The sequence below is a fragment of the Physella acuta genome, unplaced genomic scaffold (assembly GCF_028476545.2).
Source record: "Physella acuta isolate Inbredline_101_S28 unplaced genomic scaffold, ASM2847654v3 ptg001129l, whole genome shotgun sequence".
In the NCBI taxonomy this organism is placed as follows: Eukaryota; Metazoa; Mollusca; class Gastropoda; family Physidae; genus Physella; species Physella acuta.
The window spans coordinates 44,408-62,246 of record NW_026732646.1 but is presented as its reverse complement, the minus strand read 5'-3'; the positions used below and the strand labels follow the sequence as shown (position 1 = coordinate 62,246).

General features: G+C 36.7%; 1 protein-coding gene across 1 annotated transcript; it reads left to right on the top strand.

The window, feature by feature from the left end:
- Positions 1 to 2,464: 2,464 nt before the first annotated feature.
- Positions 2,465 to 15,415, top strand: LOC131956121 (uncharacterized). Its single transcript, XM_059320545.1, has 8 exons — positions 2,465 to 2,511; positions 3,248 to 3,426; positions 5,144 to 5,285; positions 8,937 to 9,082; positions 11,726 to 11,887; positions 13,857 to 14,069; positions 15,195 to 15,201; positions 15,349 to 15,415. Exons 1-8 carry the CDS (start codon positions 2,465 to 2,467, stop codon positions 15,413 to 15,415), a joined length of 963 nt encoding a protein of 320 aa, XP_059176528.1.
- Positions 15,416 to 17,839: the final 2,424 nt, after the last annotated feature.

The following is a 17,839-nucleotide window of genomic DNA, read 5'->3' as shown; positions in this document are numbered from 1 at the left end:
GTTTAGTATATAGAAACTCATTATTATCTAGTTATTATCTAGATCTAAATCTAGATAGAATTATCTATATTCTAGATCTACGACTGGTTTGCTTAAGTCTCGTTTTTTTTGTATTGTATTTATTTATAACTATTAAATCTTTGATTTGACCTAGATCTAGATTCTAGATCTAGATCTATAAATAACTTTCTTGGACAGATTTTAGATCTAGAGAAATTTATCGTAAAACTAAATGAAAAAGACAGTTGAAAATTGATATAAGTGTTGGAACGTAATAAATACAGCAAACGGACGTATTGTTAAAGTTATGACCCACAGAAAATTAGATTTAGAACGCGTTAAACTTGTGAATGGGAACACAATTTTCTTCGATAGACGCCGCCATTTTATTGTACTAAAGAGTAAACAAAAACCTGTGACGTCACGGTCCCGCCGAGTGTAGTGGTCGTTTTAATCTTTTTAAAAAAAAATGGGTTACTCTGCGTATGAATAAATCAATAAATTAATTAACGTCTTTAAATAAATGTGTGATTAACAGTCTGTCTTAAAACAAAAAATTTTCTCTACCTACATACTATTTTACAGCTTTCCACGATGAGTGCAACCATGCGAGATAGTCAATCAGGCAAACAAACAAACAAACAAAAAAACAAAAAAATAAATATTCAAACATGTAAACAAACTTGACTTTTAGTAGTATATAGACTAGTACTAAAACTACGCACCGAATATGAGCACGAATAAGAACTGTTTTCAAACACTAATTCCTTGATTGTTTTTAAATAGAAACCGCATTGAATCTATTTTAAAAAATTTCCTACAGGAATTTTTTAAATTTTATAATTAAAACCTTTTTTATGTCATATTATGTATGTTAATACTGTACCAGTATAGAAACCGAGTAAAGAAATAGTTAAATATGTAAGTACGATATTGTAATAGATTTATCCAGTATTACCATCATTACAGATTTAGTTCTAGATCTAGTCTAGATCTACTTCTTTATAACATAAAATGCCTACAGGAAGTAGAGTCAACACATTGTAATTGTATTTCGTTAGCATTAATATTTTAACATGAGTTACTCTAGTTCTAACCCAAATCTTAACCCAGACGTGTCATGTCCGTCATTCACATCTACGTAAAATTTCCAGTAACAAAAATGATGTGCTACTTTTCCTTCATTATTTTTAATTAAAAGCGGATTACGAGTTCGTGTGTTTTGCGTTATAAGGCAACGAAATTTTCTTACTGGGTTTGCTTTGGCGTCGTCCATAAATGACGTCACATTCGTAGGGGGGAAGGGGGGGGGGGTCCGTAATTTTGTGACGGTGTGTGTTGAGGGGGAGGGGGGGGGGGGGTTCAGATGGTGCGACGTCACACTTTTTGCATTATAAAAAAGAAATGCTAGAAAACGAATTTTAGACGTTATTTCGCGGTTTAGAAGACTGTTTTAATACATTGTAATATGAATTGATTAAAATACTCTATTTTGACAGAGTTCAGACCAGATTTTAGAAAAAATATCGATGTTTTTAAAAAAAAATTCAACAGCAATTTTGAGGGAGGATTGTAGGCTGAGGTGTGACGTCATTTTAGGGGGGTGTCTGGCTTTTTGTGACGACGTTTGACGGAGGGAAGGGGGGGGGGGGAAGGTAAAAATCGTCAAAAAGCGTGACGTCATTTATGGATGACCCCCTTTAACACCCGTTGCAACTACACTAAAAATAGACTAACCCGAACCTTCAGATCAAGACCTTAATTCTTTGAATCATCTTTAAACTTAATACTAACCTTAATGATGAGCCTCAACAAAGTCTTCTGTCTATTAGTGGTACTAGCTTTAACGTTTTTCTCCTTCAAGACCCAACCCTAATCCAAACTCAAAACTTACTTTGAAATACGACAACATAATTCCCTTAAAAGAAACACAATTAATTTTATATTCTATCTAGTGAAACTTAATGTTTCTGAATTTATATTAAATGACGTTTTATATAAAAAAACGAATATACAATCTTAATATAAGTTATAATCTTTCTTATCAGTAACTAAAAATCTGGTCAGATTCATCAAAAGAAAAACAAAACTTCTAGAGTTTACTTGTAAATAGAAGTGTTTACCCTATATTCACTCGTACTAAATGTTCTTTCTATTAGATCATTGTATAGGTGTTTTAATCCCAGTTGTAAGACCATCAATGGTTGAACTATGGCTAATTGTGTTAGCACTTTGGATTGCCAACTTTCCCATTACTACGGTTGTGTCTTCTGTAACGCAGCCAGTAGATAAAAAGGTAAATTATAATCTATTTTATCAGTTAAAAACACAGTTTGATACAATAAATTAGTTTATTTAAAAATGTATGTATCTTATTTTTTAATGTAGCTATTATAATTTATAAATCTGGCAATAAATAATGTCCGATAATTGTATACTTTAGGGGTGCCTGTTGTTACACAGCATGGATGTGAGGAAATGTTCGACACCAGCAAGTGGGAACTCCAGCAAGTAAGTCATTTGTCATTCAGTGCCTTCTATCAAATCTGCTTAATATATTACTCGAGCTAATTTAAAGAAAGGCGCATGCAACGTTTTCTGCGTTTACATGTTATTTCACGCATTTTTACAATTTTGTTTAATGATTGGGCGAGTTAAAAGAAACAAACATTAAGTATGAAATAACATGTGTTAATTTATTAGTTCGACATATTAGAGATATAAACATTTTTATTTTTATTTCTCCGTCCTCTTTGGTATTATAGGCTTTCGGTTTAGATTTTAAATAATAATAATAGGTGTATAATAAATTAGTATATAGGGCGGCGTGGCCTTGCGGTAGAGAGTTAGACTGCTAACCCAAAAGTCTCAGGTTCAAGTCAGTAGAACGTCCCTTGGTCCACCTCTGATAAGTACCTAACACAGGTTAGGGAAACAAAGGCATAGTTCTGACAACAATATCACATTGTATGCAGAGGTAAATAAAACAGATGAACTCTAATTTGTCTTGGTACCAAACACAAAAAGATGATTATGGAAATTAGTATTATGTTTTATTTTAAAATTATGTTTTAGTAAACAAAAAATACTAAAAATATAAATTTAAGTAAGTAGTGTTTGTTTAATATATAGTACACGATAAAGAAAAAATATTTAAAAAAAATGGTGAACAATGCGACATGTAATATACATAAATACATTAAACATGGCTAGAAATAGTTTACGATAATGTTCATTATTTACACAGATTACGTAACGTAAGCGGGCAACAAAGGCTAGCAGACGAGCACCAGGTACCAGCATCAGCAGACGTCAACAGCCAGACGTCAGTACCCCAGGGGGCTGTATGCGCAGTGAACACATCAGCAGGAGAACAGAACGTCCTGCAGCACGTCATGTGTCAAGATGGGCAGTGGAAAACTGCAGGTACAGGTAGTGGCGTCGCTAGGTCGGGTGTCATCAGGTGCGGCACCTCATGGTGTCATCCCCCCCCCCCCACACTTAAACCAAATGAAAAAACTATAGGATATATATATATATATATATATATATATATATATATATATATATATATATATATATATATATATATATATATATATATATATATATATATATATATATATATATATAGACCTACATGTACATGTATGTACATAAACCTATATATAGTTGTAATTTGTGTCATCTCCCCCCCCCCCCTCTCTATCGTTTTGCTGAACGGAGTGAATGTGTGCATATATTATTTTAATCCAACTACAATTCAAGTGGAAAAAAGAAACGCTTTTAAAGTAAATTATTAGATGTGGCGTCACATACTTTTTAACATTAATCATTCAATGATCGGGCAAAAAGCATATATATTTGGCAACGTTTTGGCTTGGTGTCACCCCCCCCCCCTACACGGTGTCACCCGATGCGGTCCGCACCCCCCGCCCCCGCCTCGTGAGCGTGACGCCTCTAAGTACAGGCATTAGCTGCATGATGTTTTGATAGTATAATCTGCAAGCTAATGTTCTTTACAAATAACAATACAACAAGTGCTTGTTTAAGTTATACGACATTAAGTTTTATATTATGTTACACAACAGTTTTTTTACATACCACAATACAAGAAGTTGATTGTTTAGTTACACGAAATTATGTTTCATAGTATGGTGTACTATAATTTTACATGCCGCAACAATTGATGTTCATTCTTTAGTTCAGAGAAATACTGTTTTATTATTCGTTGTACAGTACACTTTGTTTATCTTAAAACGGCAAGTATACAGAGTTTCAGGTTTCATTTTTGGTGGCGTGGGGGGGGGGGTGCACTGAAAGAAATACTGAAAGAATATTTATTAGTTACACGGCATTGTTTTATGTAATATAATATTATATGTATTATAATGTGTGTTCTTTACATATCACAATAAAAAAATGCTTCACGTATCACATCATACCAGAGGCGTAGCGAGGGGGTGCGGGGGGTGCGGACCACACCGGGTGACACCATTTAGGGTGGTGATACCAAGGCAAAAAATAGTAAAATATATAGAGAAAAACTTGAGGGGGGTGTAAGTCGAAAGTTCGAAGGGGGGTGCAAATTGAAAGTTTGAGGGGGGGGGTGCAAATCGAAAATTTGAAAGTTTGTCCCCGGGAAGGGTCGCTACGCCTATGGGGGGCGGGGGGGGGGGGTGACACCATTAAGTGCCGCACCTGGTGACACCCGACCTCGCTACGCCACTGCATCATACAAACATTTGGTCTTTTAATTTATTTATTTTCGTGGTAGTTAACTCACTTATCTCAAATTTACATCAGTCTTTCCCGAAGTTCTTATTATCTTTTAATACTTATCCTAACTTTGTAAATATGTATTCATTTCTTCTACTATCTAATCTAATCAAACACACATTTCTTCTACACTTAAAATTCAATATATTAGATTTCACTTTCTTAAAAAAATGTAAATATATCTCAAACAAAAAAAAAACAAAAAAACACAGCCATGCATGCAGTTATCTCATTTGAAAAATAAAGTCTATTAACATTTTGTCTTCAATACAATACATTACTCGGTTTTTTGCCTACGCTTAATTAAAAGGCTACATTTCACATTTGACATTAGATAAATATTTGTTGGTTATGAACGCTTTAGATTACTCAACTCTGTGGGAGATAGGACGCCAAGATTCGAGGAGACAGAAGAGACGGGACTTCGGCCACCACGGACCTACAGGAGGTCCGCACTGCCGTGAGATCTGTGACTCGGGGTGGTGGAAGCGGCCGTGTAAAGAAAGGTGTTGGACAATACGTAAGTGTTGGGGTGAGCAGCGCAGAGGCGTAGTGGGGGGGGGCGACCTTAGGGGGGCGCCAAAATGGGTTGGAAAAACAAATTGAAAGTTCGAGGGGGGGGTGCAAAACAAAAGTTCGAGGGGGGGTGCAAATCGAAAGTTTGAGGGGGGGGGGGGTGCAAATCAAAAGTTCGAGGGGAGGTGCAAATCGAAAGTTTAAGGGGGGATGCAAATCGAAAGTTTAAGGGGGATGCAAATCAAAAGTTCGAGGGGGGGGGGGGGAGGGGGTGTAAATCGAAAGTTTGTCCCCGGTCGCCGGGAAGGGTCGCTACGCCTCTGGAACAGCGGTAGGTTACGTTGTGTAATATTGGTTGTGATGTTTATCAATGAAAACAACATAAAAATCATTATAGCAGCACGTTTTTAAATGCACTGAAAATAAGAAAATAAAACTTATTTACTTTCTTTGATTTGTTGCAATTGTAATTTTAAAAAAATACACATTTCAGTATGTACATTTACTTTTTAAGATATTATAACGTTGTTATTGCGCACGTTACGTATTTGTAATGATTACATTCATAGATAACTACATATAATGTATGTAAACAACATATTAGCCTATTGTAAACGACTGTGTTTTGTTGGTTAGTCCAAATGTACGAGTAAGGGAAGTAACATTCCCAACATAATACAATTTATTTAATGGCTTTTTTTTTCTCTTTAAAAAAAGGAAAAGACTTAGAATTGCCGACTATGGTTTGTCCAAACATAAGTGACATTCTGATTACCAACGGAGACAGTGTTGTAAGTAGTGTTAAATCATGGTTAGTAGATTAATTACTCTAAAAATCTACCTAATCATAGCGTAGAAAATATACTTTTGATGAATTATGTACTACATTTTAACTATTCTACTGACAGTAGTCATTAATTAAGTGATCTAAGTTTACCTCTATTTCCTCCATTTGTTATACACTTATATACAAACTTTATGACATGCCCCCTTCCTCTATAATTATATAATAATTTGTGTTGATAATTTGAAAACTATTTATCAGACCGTTACCTGGGAACCAGCTACTGCCAGTCATATTGAGGAGACTTTTATCAAGTAAATATTTAAAACTATGTATAGAATAATTTGTTAAGTATTTAATTCATTTAACATCCATATTACCCAGTTTTATCAAGTAAATATTTAAAACTACTCATATAATAATTTGTATTTAATTAATTTACATCCATTTTACCAAGTTTTATCAAGTAAATATACAGCTACTCATATAATAATTTAGTAAGTATTTAATTAATTTAACATCCATATTACCGAGTTTTATCAAGTAAATATTTAAAACTATTCACAGAATAATTTGTTAAGTATTTAATTAATTTAACATCGATATAACCAAGTTTTATCAAGTAAATATAAAGCTACTCATAGAATAGTTTGTTAAGTAGGCCTATTTACTTAATTTAACATCCATATTACCCAGTTTTATCAAGTAAATATTTAAAACTATTTACAGAATAATTTTAAAAGTATTTAATTAATTTAACATCCATATTACCAAGTTTTACCAATTAAATATTTAAAACTATTCATAGAATAATTTGTAAGTATTTAATACATTTAACATCCATATTACCAAGTTTTATGAAGTAAATATTTCAAACTATTCATAGAATAATTTGTTAAGTATTTAATTAATTTAGCACCCATATTACCCAGTTTTATCAAGAACATATTTAAAGCTTTTCATAGGATATATATTGTTAAGTATTTAATTAATTCAACGTCCATATTACCTAGTTGTATCAAGCAAATATTTAAAGATATTCATAGAATAATTTGTTAAGTATTTAATTAATTTAACATCAAGATTACCCGGTTTTTCCAATTTGTTAATTAACCCCCCCCCCCCCTCAGTAGACGTTAGCTTTGTGTTTAAATGAAATGGTATTTCTACTTTCCATTAGACTCCAGAACAACAAAACTATTCGACTATGTATTTGAAAATAAATATTTTGTTTTTATCTGGTTACATTATAATGGTCCTAGGAGCTTTGACCACAGGTGCTTTGACCATAGGGGGTTTGACCACAGCGGGGCTTTGACCATAGCGGTGCTTTGACCATAAGGGGTTTGATCATAGGGGGTTTGACCATAGGGGGTTTGACCACAGGTGTTTTCTCAGCAGAGGGTCTTTGATCACAGGTGGTCTATCAACTGGTGTTTTAATCACAAGCGCTATTTATCTATCTGAAATAGTACTCAAGTTATAGGCTTTTGAAAAATTCAAAGTAGGAAAAGTACCACTTCCGGTTATCGGAAATCGCTCAAAAGTTGATACGGATCTACGATTTCGATAAAATACTTATATATGAAATTTCATCAAAGTAGCTGTAACGGTACTCAAGTTATCGTGTTTACACACGGACAGACAGACACACAGACACACAGACAGACACACAGACATACGGACAAGATTGCAAAATTATTTTTTTCCGTATCAGTGAGGTGTAAAACGTCGAGATTTGTAAAAATCTCGATATTTTTTTTGTGCACGATTACAAGACTTTCTCTATACTTCGTATATACGAGAAAGTAAAAAGTATGTATCAGTTATAGAGAAACAACCTAGATATAAATAATTGCCGTGTTCTGAAAAGCTTCATTATCAGTGTTTCTTCCAGACTTTTTTCTCCGGGGGGGGGGGGGGGAGGGGCACTTGAAATTTTTTTTTGGGGGGGGGGGGGGGTGGGGGGGCGGTAGACTTTCTTCGGGGGGTGGAAACTGTTAAAAGTATATATTTTCTATATAAATTTCATTTCGTTCGGAGGGGGGGGGGGTCGGTAAACTTTTTTCGGGGGGGGGGGGCTCCGACCCCCCCCCCCCCCCCCCCCCTCCCAAAGGGAAGCCTGGAAGAAACTCTGTTCATTATAGTGAAATATATTTTACTTACGTATTCCTTGGGCGAAGTAGTTGCTTGCCGTAAAATTACACAGGAGGAGGTTGCACTGGAAAACGCTGTTTTAGATACAATTTCTTTGGGTAAAGGTAAACTGGGTAATATTACAATGGGTAAAGTTACACTCGGTAAAACTGCATTCATTAAAGTTACATTAGGTACACTTTCTTTGGTTAAAGCTTCACTGGATAAACCTACATTATAAAATTTCAATATTGCAAATCAGCTTGACTAAAGTTACATGAGAACAGTTACACAGAGTAAAGTTACACTCGCTTCTGCTATATTCTGTCAACAAAAAAAACAATTCAAATAACATAGGAAACAGTTAAATGTGTGTCCAGTTGAACGTAATTCATTAAATGGTAAATTTACATGAATTCACTTTACATGAGAAAATCTACATTGGTGTAAAGTTGAACGTATTTAATTAATTTGTCTATTTACATGAGTTCCTTTTACATGAGTTCAAGTTACATAGAATAACGTTACCTTGGTGTAAAGTCGAACGTATTTAATTAATGTGTAAATTTACATTGGTTCCTTTTACATGAGTTCAAGTTACACATAATAAAGTTACATTGGTGTAAAGTTGAACGTATTTAATTAATGTGTAAATTTACATGAGTTAAAATTACGTGGGATAAAGTTACATTGGTGTAAAGTTGAACGTATTATGCTTCAGGACACGCCATACTGCGGGTCCTAGACCAGGATCAACTTTAGGTGAAGGCTCCTACAAGGTTATCTACGAGGCCAAGACTAAGACGGGTTTGGTTGAATTCTGTGAAACAACATTTTTGGTCAAGCGCAATGCTTCGGACATAAACAGTGAGTTAAAAAACAGTTAACCAGTAGGTTTTTTACGGACGTAAACAGTGAGTTCAAAAACAGTTAACCAATAGTTTTTTTTACTGATATAAACAGTGAGTTCACTAAAAAGTTAACCAATAGTTTTTTTACGGACATAAATAGTGAGTTCAAAAACAGTTAACCAAGAGGTTTTTTTACGGACGTAAACAGTGAGTTCAAAAACAGTTAACCAAGAGGTTTTTTTACGGACGTAAACAGTGAGTTCAAAAATAGTTAACCAAGAGGTTTTTTTTTTTACTGACATAAACAGTGAGTTCAAAAACAATTAACCAATAAGTTTTTTTACGGACGTAAACAGTGAGTTCAAAAAAAGTTAGCCAATAGTTTTTTTACGGACGTAAACAGTGAGTTCACCAAAAAGTTAACCAATAGTTTTTTTTACAGACATAAACAGTGAGTTCAAAAAAAGGTAACCAATAGTTTTTTTACTGACGTAAACAGTGAGTTCATCAAAAAGTTAACCAATAGTTTTTTTTTATGGACATAAACAGTGAGTTCACCAAAAAGTTAACCAATAGGTTTTTTTTACGGGCGTAAAGTAAACAGTGAGTTCACCAAAAACTTTAAAGAATTGGTTTTTTTTTTTTACGGACATAAACAGTGAGTTCACCAGAAAGTTTCCCTTAATTTCCGTATTGGGAATGTCGGTCGCAAACATTATTACTCTTCTACTCAGAGGCGTAGCGAGAGGGGGGGTGCGGATCGCACCGGGTGACATCGTTTAGGGGGGTGACACCAAGGCAAAAAATAACAAAATATATAGAGAAAAACTTGAGGGGGGGGGGGTGAAAATGAAAAGTTTAAGGGGGGGGGGTGCAAATAGAAAATTTGAAAGTTTGTCGCTATGCCTCTGGGGGGGGGGGTGACGCCATTAAGTGCCGCACCGGGTGACGCCCGACCTCCCTATGCCACTGCTTCTACTGCCATTGATGGATAGTGTAATTCGCCGTGGTCGCATTTTTTATGAATTTCTTTTTTTTTTTTCGATAAAATTTAATACACAGTTAAATGTTTTAAAACAAAAGTAATGGTTTCCTAAAAGATTTTAAAAAATATATCTTACCAACCGACCCGCAGCGTATCATATGCCGCTATTTAGTTGATTTATTTTCTACTTTTCAGTAATTCATAATTTGTGAATTCCACATTACCAATGCTGCCACTGAAAATATTTGCTTTAAAACACTAACCCCCCCCCCCCCCCTTCCCCTAACCCCGACCCTACCCCCCCCCCCCCCCCCCCCCCGTGAAAGCAGCCTCCTCTTAGTTATTTCTTAGTTACCTCCTGTAAGTTTAAAATCGAACTAAATTATCTGCCCCTAATAGAAATCCGGCTCTACGGCTCTACGATTTGTAAACATTTAGCTTTGTAAACATTTAGCGTGACCACAGCTCACCAGACAATGTGGGGGTGGGGTGGGGGTGGTAGTGATAGTGATAGAGAGAAAGAGAGGGGACTGCAAGGAGGCGCTTGCAGCTTGTTTCCTAACGGCTCCCAGAAGAGAATTATATATATAGATGTTTTAATAATTTTGTTCCGTTGCTAAGACATAGATGCATTTTTCATCTTAGTTCCAATGTGCCCGGCGAATACCAATTACATATGTAGCGTAGTGGATCGGACTGTCAATGACCTTTATTGTGTTTTTTTCTCATTCGAGATTACGTCCATTGGGTATATGTCGCGATAGAACAAACGTCCATTCGGGAATTTGTCGCATTCGGCAAAACATTCATTCAAGTATTCGTTGCGTTTGGGCAAACATCCATTAGTGAAAACGGCTTTCGGGCAGACGGTATTCGAGCAAGTGTTCTTCTGACATTGTGTCGTAAACTGCTTGTCCAAGTGTTTTTTCTTAGTGGAGTTATTTCTCCCACTCGGGTACCATTTACTGCAGCAAAATCCAGATAAGATTAAGTTATTCATTCGGAACTAACGGGTTAAATAGAGTGTACATGTTTCCGTGGCCTCAGTAAACGAAGGGTCAGAGTGTACGCACAACAGTCTTTACTTTTCCTAGCAAAATCCAGGTACCTACCAGAGGGAGGGGGGTTGTTTACGTCTTTCGCACAAGACTGGGATGAGAACCCGAAACTTTAAAACATCTTTCTCACTCTCTTGCTGCCACGCAATTTCACACTCGCAGAATCCTGTTGTATGTTAATTAATAACTCTGTCGCCTCTAGTACACTGCACATTTCCTGACCCGAGCTATAGGGCTGGTAAGAAGGTCACCAAACAGTTCTACGGCTCAGTAAAACCTGCATGAGCCATATAGCTGTTTATTGACCTACTTACCAGCCCTATACCTGCCCTAATACCACTGCACATTTCCTGACCCGAGCTATACCTGCCCTAATACCACTGCACATTTCCTGACCCGAGCTATACCTGCCCTAATAACTCTTGCCTCTAGTACACTGCACATATCCTGACGCGAGCTATACCTGCCCAAATAACTCTTGCCTCTAGTACACTGCACATATCCTGACGAGAGCTATACCTGTCCTAATAACTTTTGCCTGACCCGAGCTATACCTGCCCTAATAACTTTTGCCTGACCCGAGCTATACCTGCACTAATAACTATTTTTTCTTTAGTACACTGCACATATCCTGACGCGAGCTATACCTGCCCCAACGGCACCAAGGTTGGAGCCAACTGCACGTCAGTGTGTAACGATGACGACGGCAACACCACACGGACCCTGACGATCACCTGCCAGAAAAACCTGACGTGGTCCAACTACAAGATGTGTCGAGGTAATCTCTATCAATTTCCAACGTTTACATCATACACTTATCTACAATCTCTGTGACATTACCAACTAAACAGTATACATTGTTTCCATATACATTAATTAAACGGGAATGTTTGTAGAGGACCCGTTTTAAATATGACGAACCATAAGGCAGATGAAACAGATTCTATTTGTTTTAAATATGACGAACCATAAGACAGATGAAACAGAATCAATTTGCTTTAAATATGACGAACCATAAGGCAGATGAAACAGAATCAATTTGCTTTAAATATGACGAACCATAAGGCAGATGAAACAGAATCAATTTGTTTTAAATATGACGAACCATAAAGCAGAAGAAACAGAATCAATTTGTTTTAAATATGACGAACCATAAGGCAGATGAAACAGAATCAATTTGTTTTAAATATGACGAACCATTAGGCAGATGAAACAGAATCAATTTGTTTTAACTATGACGAACCATAAGGCAGATGAAACAGAATCAATTTGTTTTAAATATGACGAACTATAAGGCAGATGAAACAATCTATTTGTTTCTTTCTTGACCAAGCCGTAGATGTCTTTACTTTCTCCAACGTAAACCAGGTACCCATTAAAGCTGGGTGGACTCAGGGAAGACATGCGGATAATCAATTTTGTCATCCTAAATAAAAGCGGATTATATGCCATCGGTTTTAATGCTACATTTATAAAAAATATCTTGATGCTTTACTAAACAAATTTTACGCATACATAATTTACAAATTTATCGGCTCCACCAGTCTAAATACCCCAATAATGAAAGTATCGGCTTACCTGACAACCCATGTAAACCAGACCTCAGGTAAAACAGGACAAATCATCCACCCATCTCACGTTACAACAACTGCCCTACAAACTCCCCAACACCGACAAAATCGCAACCCTCAGCACAACACTATATTTAATTCTTGAATAATTTGTCGCTTAACTTAATATCAAACCTAACACTACATTCTTAACTTAAGCTAATACTTACAACAAATTCTAAATTATTCCCTTACGACTTTTGCTCTTATAATAATATTATTTGTATTATTTTTTGGCGCGTGGATGAATTAACTAAATACTTAGAACATTACAACTAACTTAAAATTATTGACTCAGGTTAGTGACCCTTGTCGGGAATGTTCAAACCGACATAACAAGAACTCTTGCTAATTAACCCATTTATTAATTACCCAGCATGTCCGACCAGTCTCAACATCGACTTAATGACCCATTATCAACCCAACGTAACCAGAACTCTTGCTAATTAACCCATTCATTAATTATCCAGCATGTCCGACCAGTCTCAACATCGACTTAATGACCCATTATCAACCCAACGTAACCAGAACTCTTGCTAATTAACCCATTCATTAATTATCCAGCATGTCCGACCAGTCTCAACATCGACTTAATGACCCTCGTCGCGCATGATCAACCCAACGTAACCAGAACTTTTGCTAATTAACCCATTCATTAATTACCCAGCATGTCCGACCAGTCTCAACATCGACTTAATGACCCATTATCAACCCAACGTAACCAGAACTCTTGCTAATTAACCCATTCATTAATTACCCAGCATGTCCGACCAGTCTCAACATCGACTTAATGACCCATTATCAACCCAACGTAACCAGAACTCTTGCTAATTAACCCATTCATTAATTACCCAGCATGTCCGACCAGTCTCAACATCGACTTAATGACCCATTATCAACCCAACGTAACCAGAACTCTTGCTAATTAACCCATTCATTAATTACCCAGCATGTCCGACCAGTCTCAACATCGACTTAATGACCCATTATCAACCCAACGTAACCAGAACTCTTGCTAATTAACCCATTCATTAATTACCCAGCATGTCCGACCAGTCTCAACATCGACTTAATGACCCATTATCAACCCAACGTAACCAGAACTCTTGCTAATTAACCAATTCATTAATTACCCAGCATGCCCGACCAGTCTCAACATCGACGAGACCCACCTGGAGAGGATCCACTGCTCTGTGGACAGAGACGTGGGCATGATGCTGTGTACGGTGGTGTGCGAGAAAGGGTACATGACCGGCCGCGAGACCTACCTGATGTGTGGGCTCATGACCAACTTCACCTGGTCGCAGGTGACCAAGGAGAATCCCCTAGGGGTGGTCCCAGCTTGTGTCGGTAAGGATACAGAAACTGTTTTTTATAAATACTTATATCTACTTACAGGCGTAGAGAGGGCGGGGCGGGGGGGGGGGGGGGGGGTACGCACAGCACCGGGTGACACCACTGAGAAGGTGACACCAAGGCAAAAAAATTGCAAAATGTACGGAAGAAAACTGCGTTTTTTTGTAAGTTACATTAATGATTAATTAAAGTTAAGTGGTCTTTATTTCAAGGGTTGGGGTTGAGACCTTGACGTAAACGCTAACTATAGAGAAAAAAAGTCTACATCCAACTGTAGGCCATTATATATATATATATATATATATATATATATATATATATATATATATATATATATATATATATATATATATATATATATATATATATATATATATATATTTAACGACGCGACTGTATCTACTAGGAGGGCATCAGTAACCAACGTTACACATTCTCTAACGATTTCTATCACCCCTTTCACTCCACATCGTCACACGTTGTCACGAAAACCTCACTTTCCACACCCCCCCCCCCCCCCCCCGCCATTACCTGCACATACAAATGACCTGAGAATTCTCCCCTATCACTTTTAGAATTAAACTATTTTTAAACGGTTATGTCTTTTAAAAACGTGTACTTAGTTAACTCTAAGTAAACTGATCAATTGTTATTGTAATTGACGAGAAAAAAAAATTCTTTTCAAAACATACAAAACAATCAAGTATAATTAAGTTTCAAACTTCCTACAAGGCAACAGCGTAACGTCACTCTGAACCCCCCCCCCCCCCTTATACACACACACTCTTCGTCATAAGAAAGAACCCCTCCACCTCCCCTCCCGCTAGGTGTGAGACTTCATTAATGAACACCCGCTAATTAATTACGCTGGTCTGTCTGTAACTACGTATAGTTAACATGGGAAATTGAACCAATAGAATAAATAGCTCACACAGAACAAACCAACAGAAAAAAAGTTATATGAGTAAAACGGGAAAAAAAATAACGAAACGAGTTTTGATATTTAGACATTTAATTGTTTTAATTATGTTGCATGACTTTCGTCCGACATGATTAGGTGCTAGTTAAACAATATTATGATTATAAAACAATATAATATCAAAAACTATCAGATTGCAGTATCCCTGTAAGCTATGTTAGTTACATGATCCATCAGTAAACATCGGCATACTATTTCTTAAATCAAGCATGAGAGGTTAAAAAAAAACAAACAAACCTGATAAACTCTACTCCGTTTGGACATGACTATTTTTGGTTCCTTTTCTTCTCAAAGATGCGGTCAGTGTTCAGCAGAGCGTGTTCAGGCTGGAGGCGAGGATGAAGGCAAACACGAGGAATGATGAGAGAAAGAAGGTCCTCTGGCACATTCGCGATTTCCTCGTACCCAAATGCACCTACTGCCTAATCTACACGTATTTAGACTATTGGAGCCGATACTTTCATTATTGGGGTGAGAAGTGGGATCACTGTATTTAGACTGGTGGAGCCGATACTTTCATTATTGGGGTGAGAAGTGGGATCACGGTATTTAGACTGATGGAGCCGAAATTTTCATTATTGGGATGAGAAGTGGGATCACGGTATTTAGATTATTAGAGCCGATACTTTCATTATTGGAGTGAGAAGTGGGATCACGGTATTTAGACTGATGGAGCCGATATTTTCATTATTGGGGTGAGAAGTGGGATCACGGTATTTAGACTGATGGAGCCGATATTTTCATTATTGGGGTGAGAAGTGGGATCACGGTATTTAGATTATTAGAGCCGATACTTTCATTATTGGAGTGAGAAGTGGGATCACGGTATTTAGACTGATGGAGCCGAAATTTTCATTATTGGGGTGAGAAGTGGGATCACGGTATTTAGACTAATGGAGCCGATACTTTCATTATTGGGGTGAGAAATGGGATCACGGTATTTAGACTAATGGAGCCGATACTTTCATTATTGGAATGAGAAATGGGATCACGGTATTTAGACTGGTGGAGCCGATACTTTCATTATTGGGGTGAGAAGTGGTATCACGGTATTTAGAATATTGGAGCCGATATTTTCATTATTGGGGTGAGAAATGGGATCACGGTATTTAGACTGGTGGAGCCGATATTTTCATTATTGGGGTGAGAAATGGGATCACGGTATTTAGACTGGTGGAGCCGATACTTTCATTATTGGGGTGAGAAGTGGGATCACGGTATTTAGACTGATGGAGCCGATACTTTCATTATTGGGGTGAGAAGTGGGATCACGGTGCAAGCAGGACCTATGGGTCGGGCGAATTGCTTGGGATGGATTAGTCTTCTTCTTCGTTCTTAATTTTTAGTGTTGGAAGGGATCGAGCCTTATCTGCCAGAGGGTTTGAACTCGAGACTTTTTCGAATTTATCAACCATGAGCTTTTTGCCGACTCGACCACGCCTCCATCCAGTGGCGGAACTAGAAAAAAAGGGCCACCCCGCAAAATATTTTTGAGGCCCCCTATATATATATATATATATATATATATATATATATATATATATATATATATATATATATATATATATATATATATATATATATATATATATATATATATATATATATATATATATATATATATATATATATATATATATATATATATATACACACACACACAAAATACGAACGGAGGATACTCATTTCGGGCCTAATCTAGTTGTTAAAAATACATAATACTTTTAATTTTCATTTCTAACAAATTACAACAATATGTCATGTGTTTAAGTGCATTAGTCTGTTTTGCAAATCTGTGTGTCACTTTTGATGTCGGCCGTATATAGATCTATGCAAGCCGGTCAAAAGTATATGAAACATGAAAGCTTTATATGAGTAATGGTTTCTCGTGTTATGTTTATTTTTATGTTTTTTTTAAATTTATATTAATTTTTTAAAATTCCTTTTTATACTATGGCATTCTTTAGTATGTATTGTATAACAAATTATAATTAAGAGAAGTAATTGCTTTTCAATTTGCGTAATACAAAACTATTTTAAAAAGTTTATGGGCACTTCTATTTAAAAAAGGGAAATAAGGCATGGAAGTGGTTTGAATGTTTGTTTATATTGCACACTAAAGCATGTGTAGATTTTTTTTTTCTTTTACGCAACAGCGTGTGTTAGCTACTGTAGAACATTACTACAGTAGTAGTTTTTTTTTTTTAAAAACCATAATTAAGGTGCACGAAAACGTAATTTTGGAATACAAAGTCATTGCTTTTTGGTCAGATTTTGGGCCCCTAAACGGCCTGGGCCCCCCCGCATTGCGGGGTCTGGCGGTATGGTAGTTCCGCCCCTGCCTCCATCACAATTAAGGATACGTGTCAACCGGTTATGCGCCGTTGAGGCCATTGACTCCGTTTTCAGCCTGCTTTTCTTTTTGGATTTGCTTCCATAGCCTTTGTCCAACCAAGAACAAACTACAAGGCAGCAGTTGTTTGATTTTAGAGTTGTATCTCCTAGAAGAGTGGCTGTCCCCAGCTAACAAGCCTCATCTGCCCGAGGGTTCGAACTCGAGACTTTTCGGTTTAGCAACCATGAGCTTTATCGACTCGACCACGCCGACCCCTGGATAGATTAGTGAGGTTGCCCACTCACACGATTAGCATTCTCTCCTTTCGTAGAAAAGTGTGGCCTAGCGGTAGAGCGCACGACTGCTAACCCGTAAGTCTCGATTTCGAATCTGGTTTCAAGTAAGTCCCTGAGTCTACCCAGCTCTGATGGGTACCTGACTCACGTTAAG

Bases quoted from the DNA above. Each gene is read 5' to 3' on its own strand.
- LOC131956121 (XM_059320545.1), top strand. From the start codon at position 2,465: ATGGATGTGAGGAAATGTTCGACACCAGCAAGTGGGAACTCCAGCAA. The intron at 5,286-8,936 runs GTGTTGGACAAT...ATTATGCTTCAG, and splicing joins AAGCGGCCGTGTAAAGAAAG to GACACGCCATACTGCGGGTC. The intron at 9,083-11,725 runs GTGAGTTAAAAA...TTTTTTCTTTAG, and splicing joins CAATGCTTCGGACATAAACA to TACACTGCACATATCCTGAC.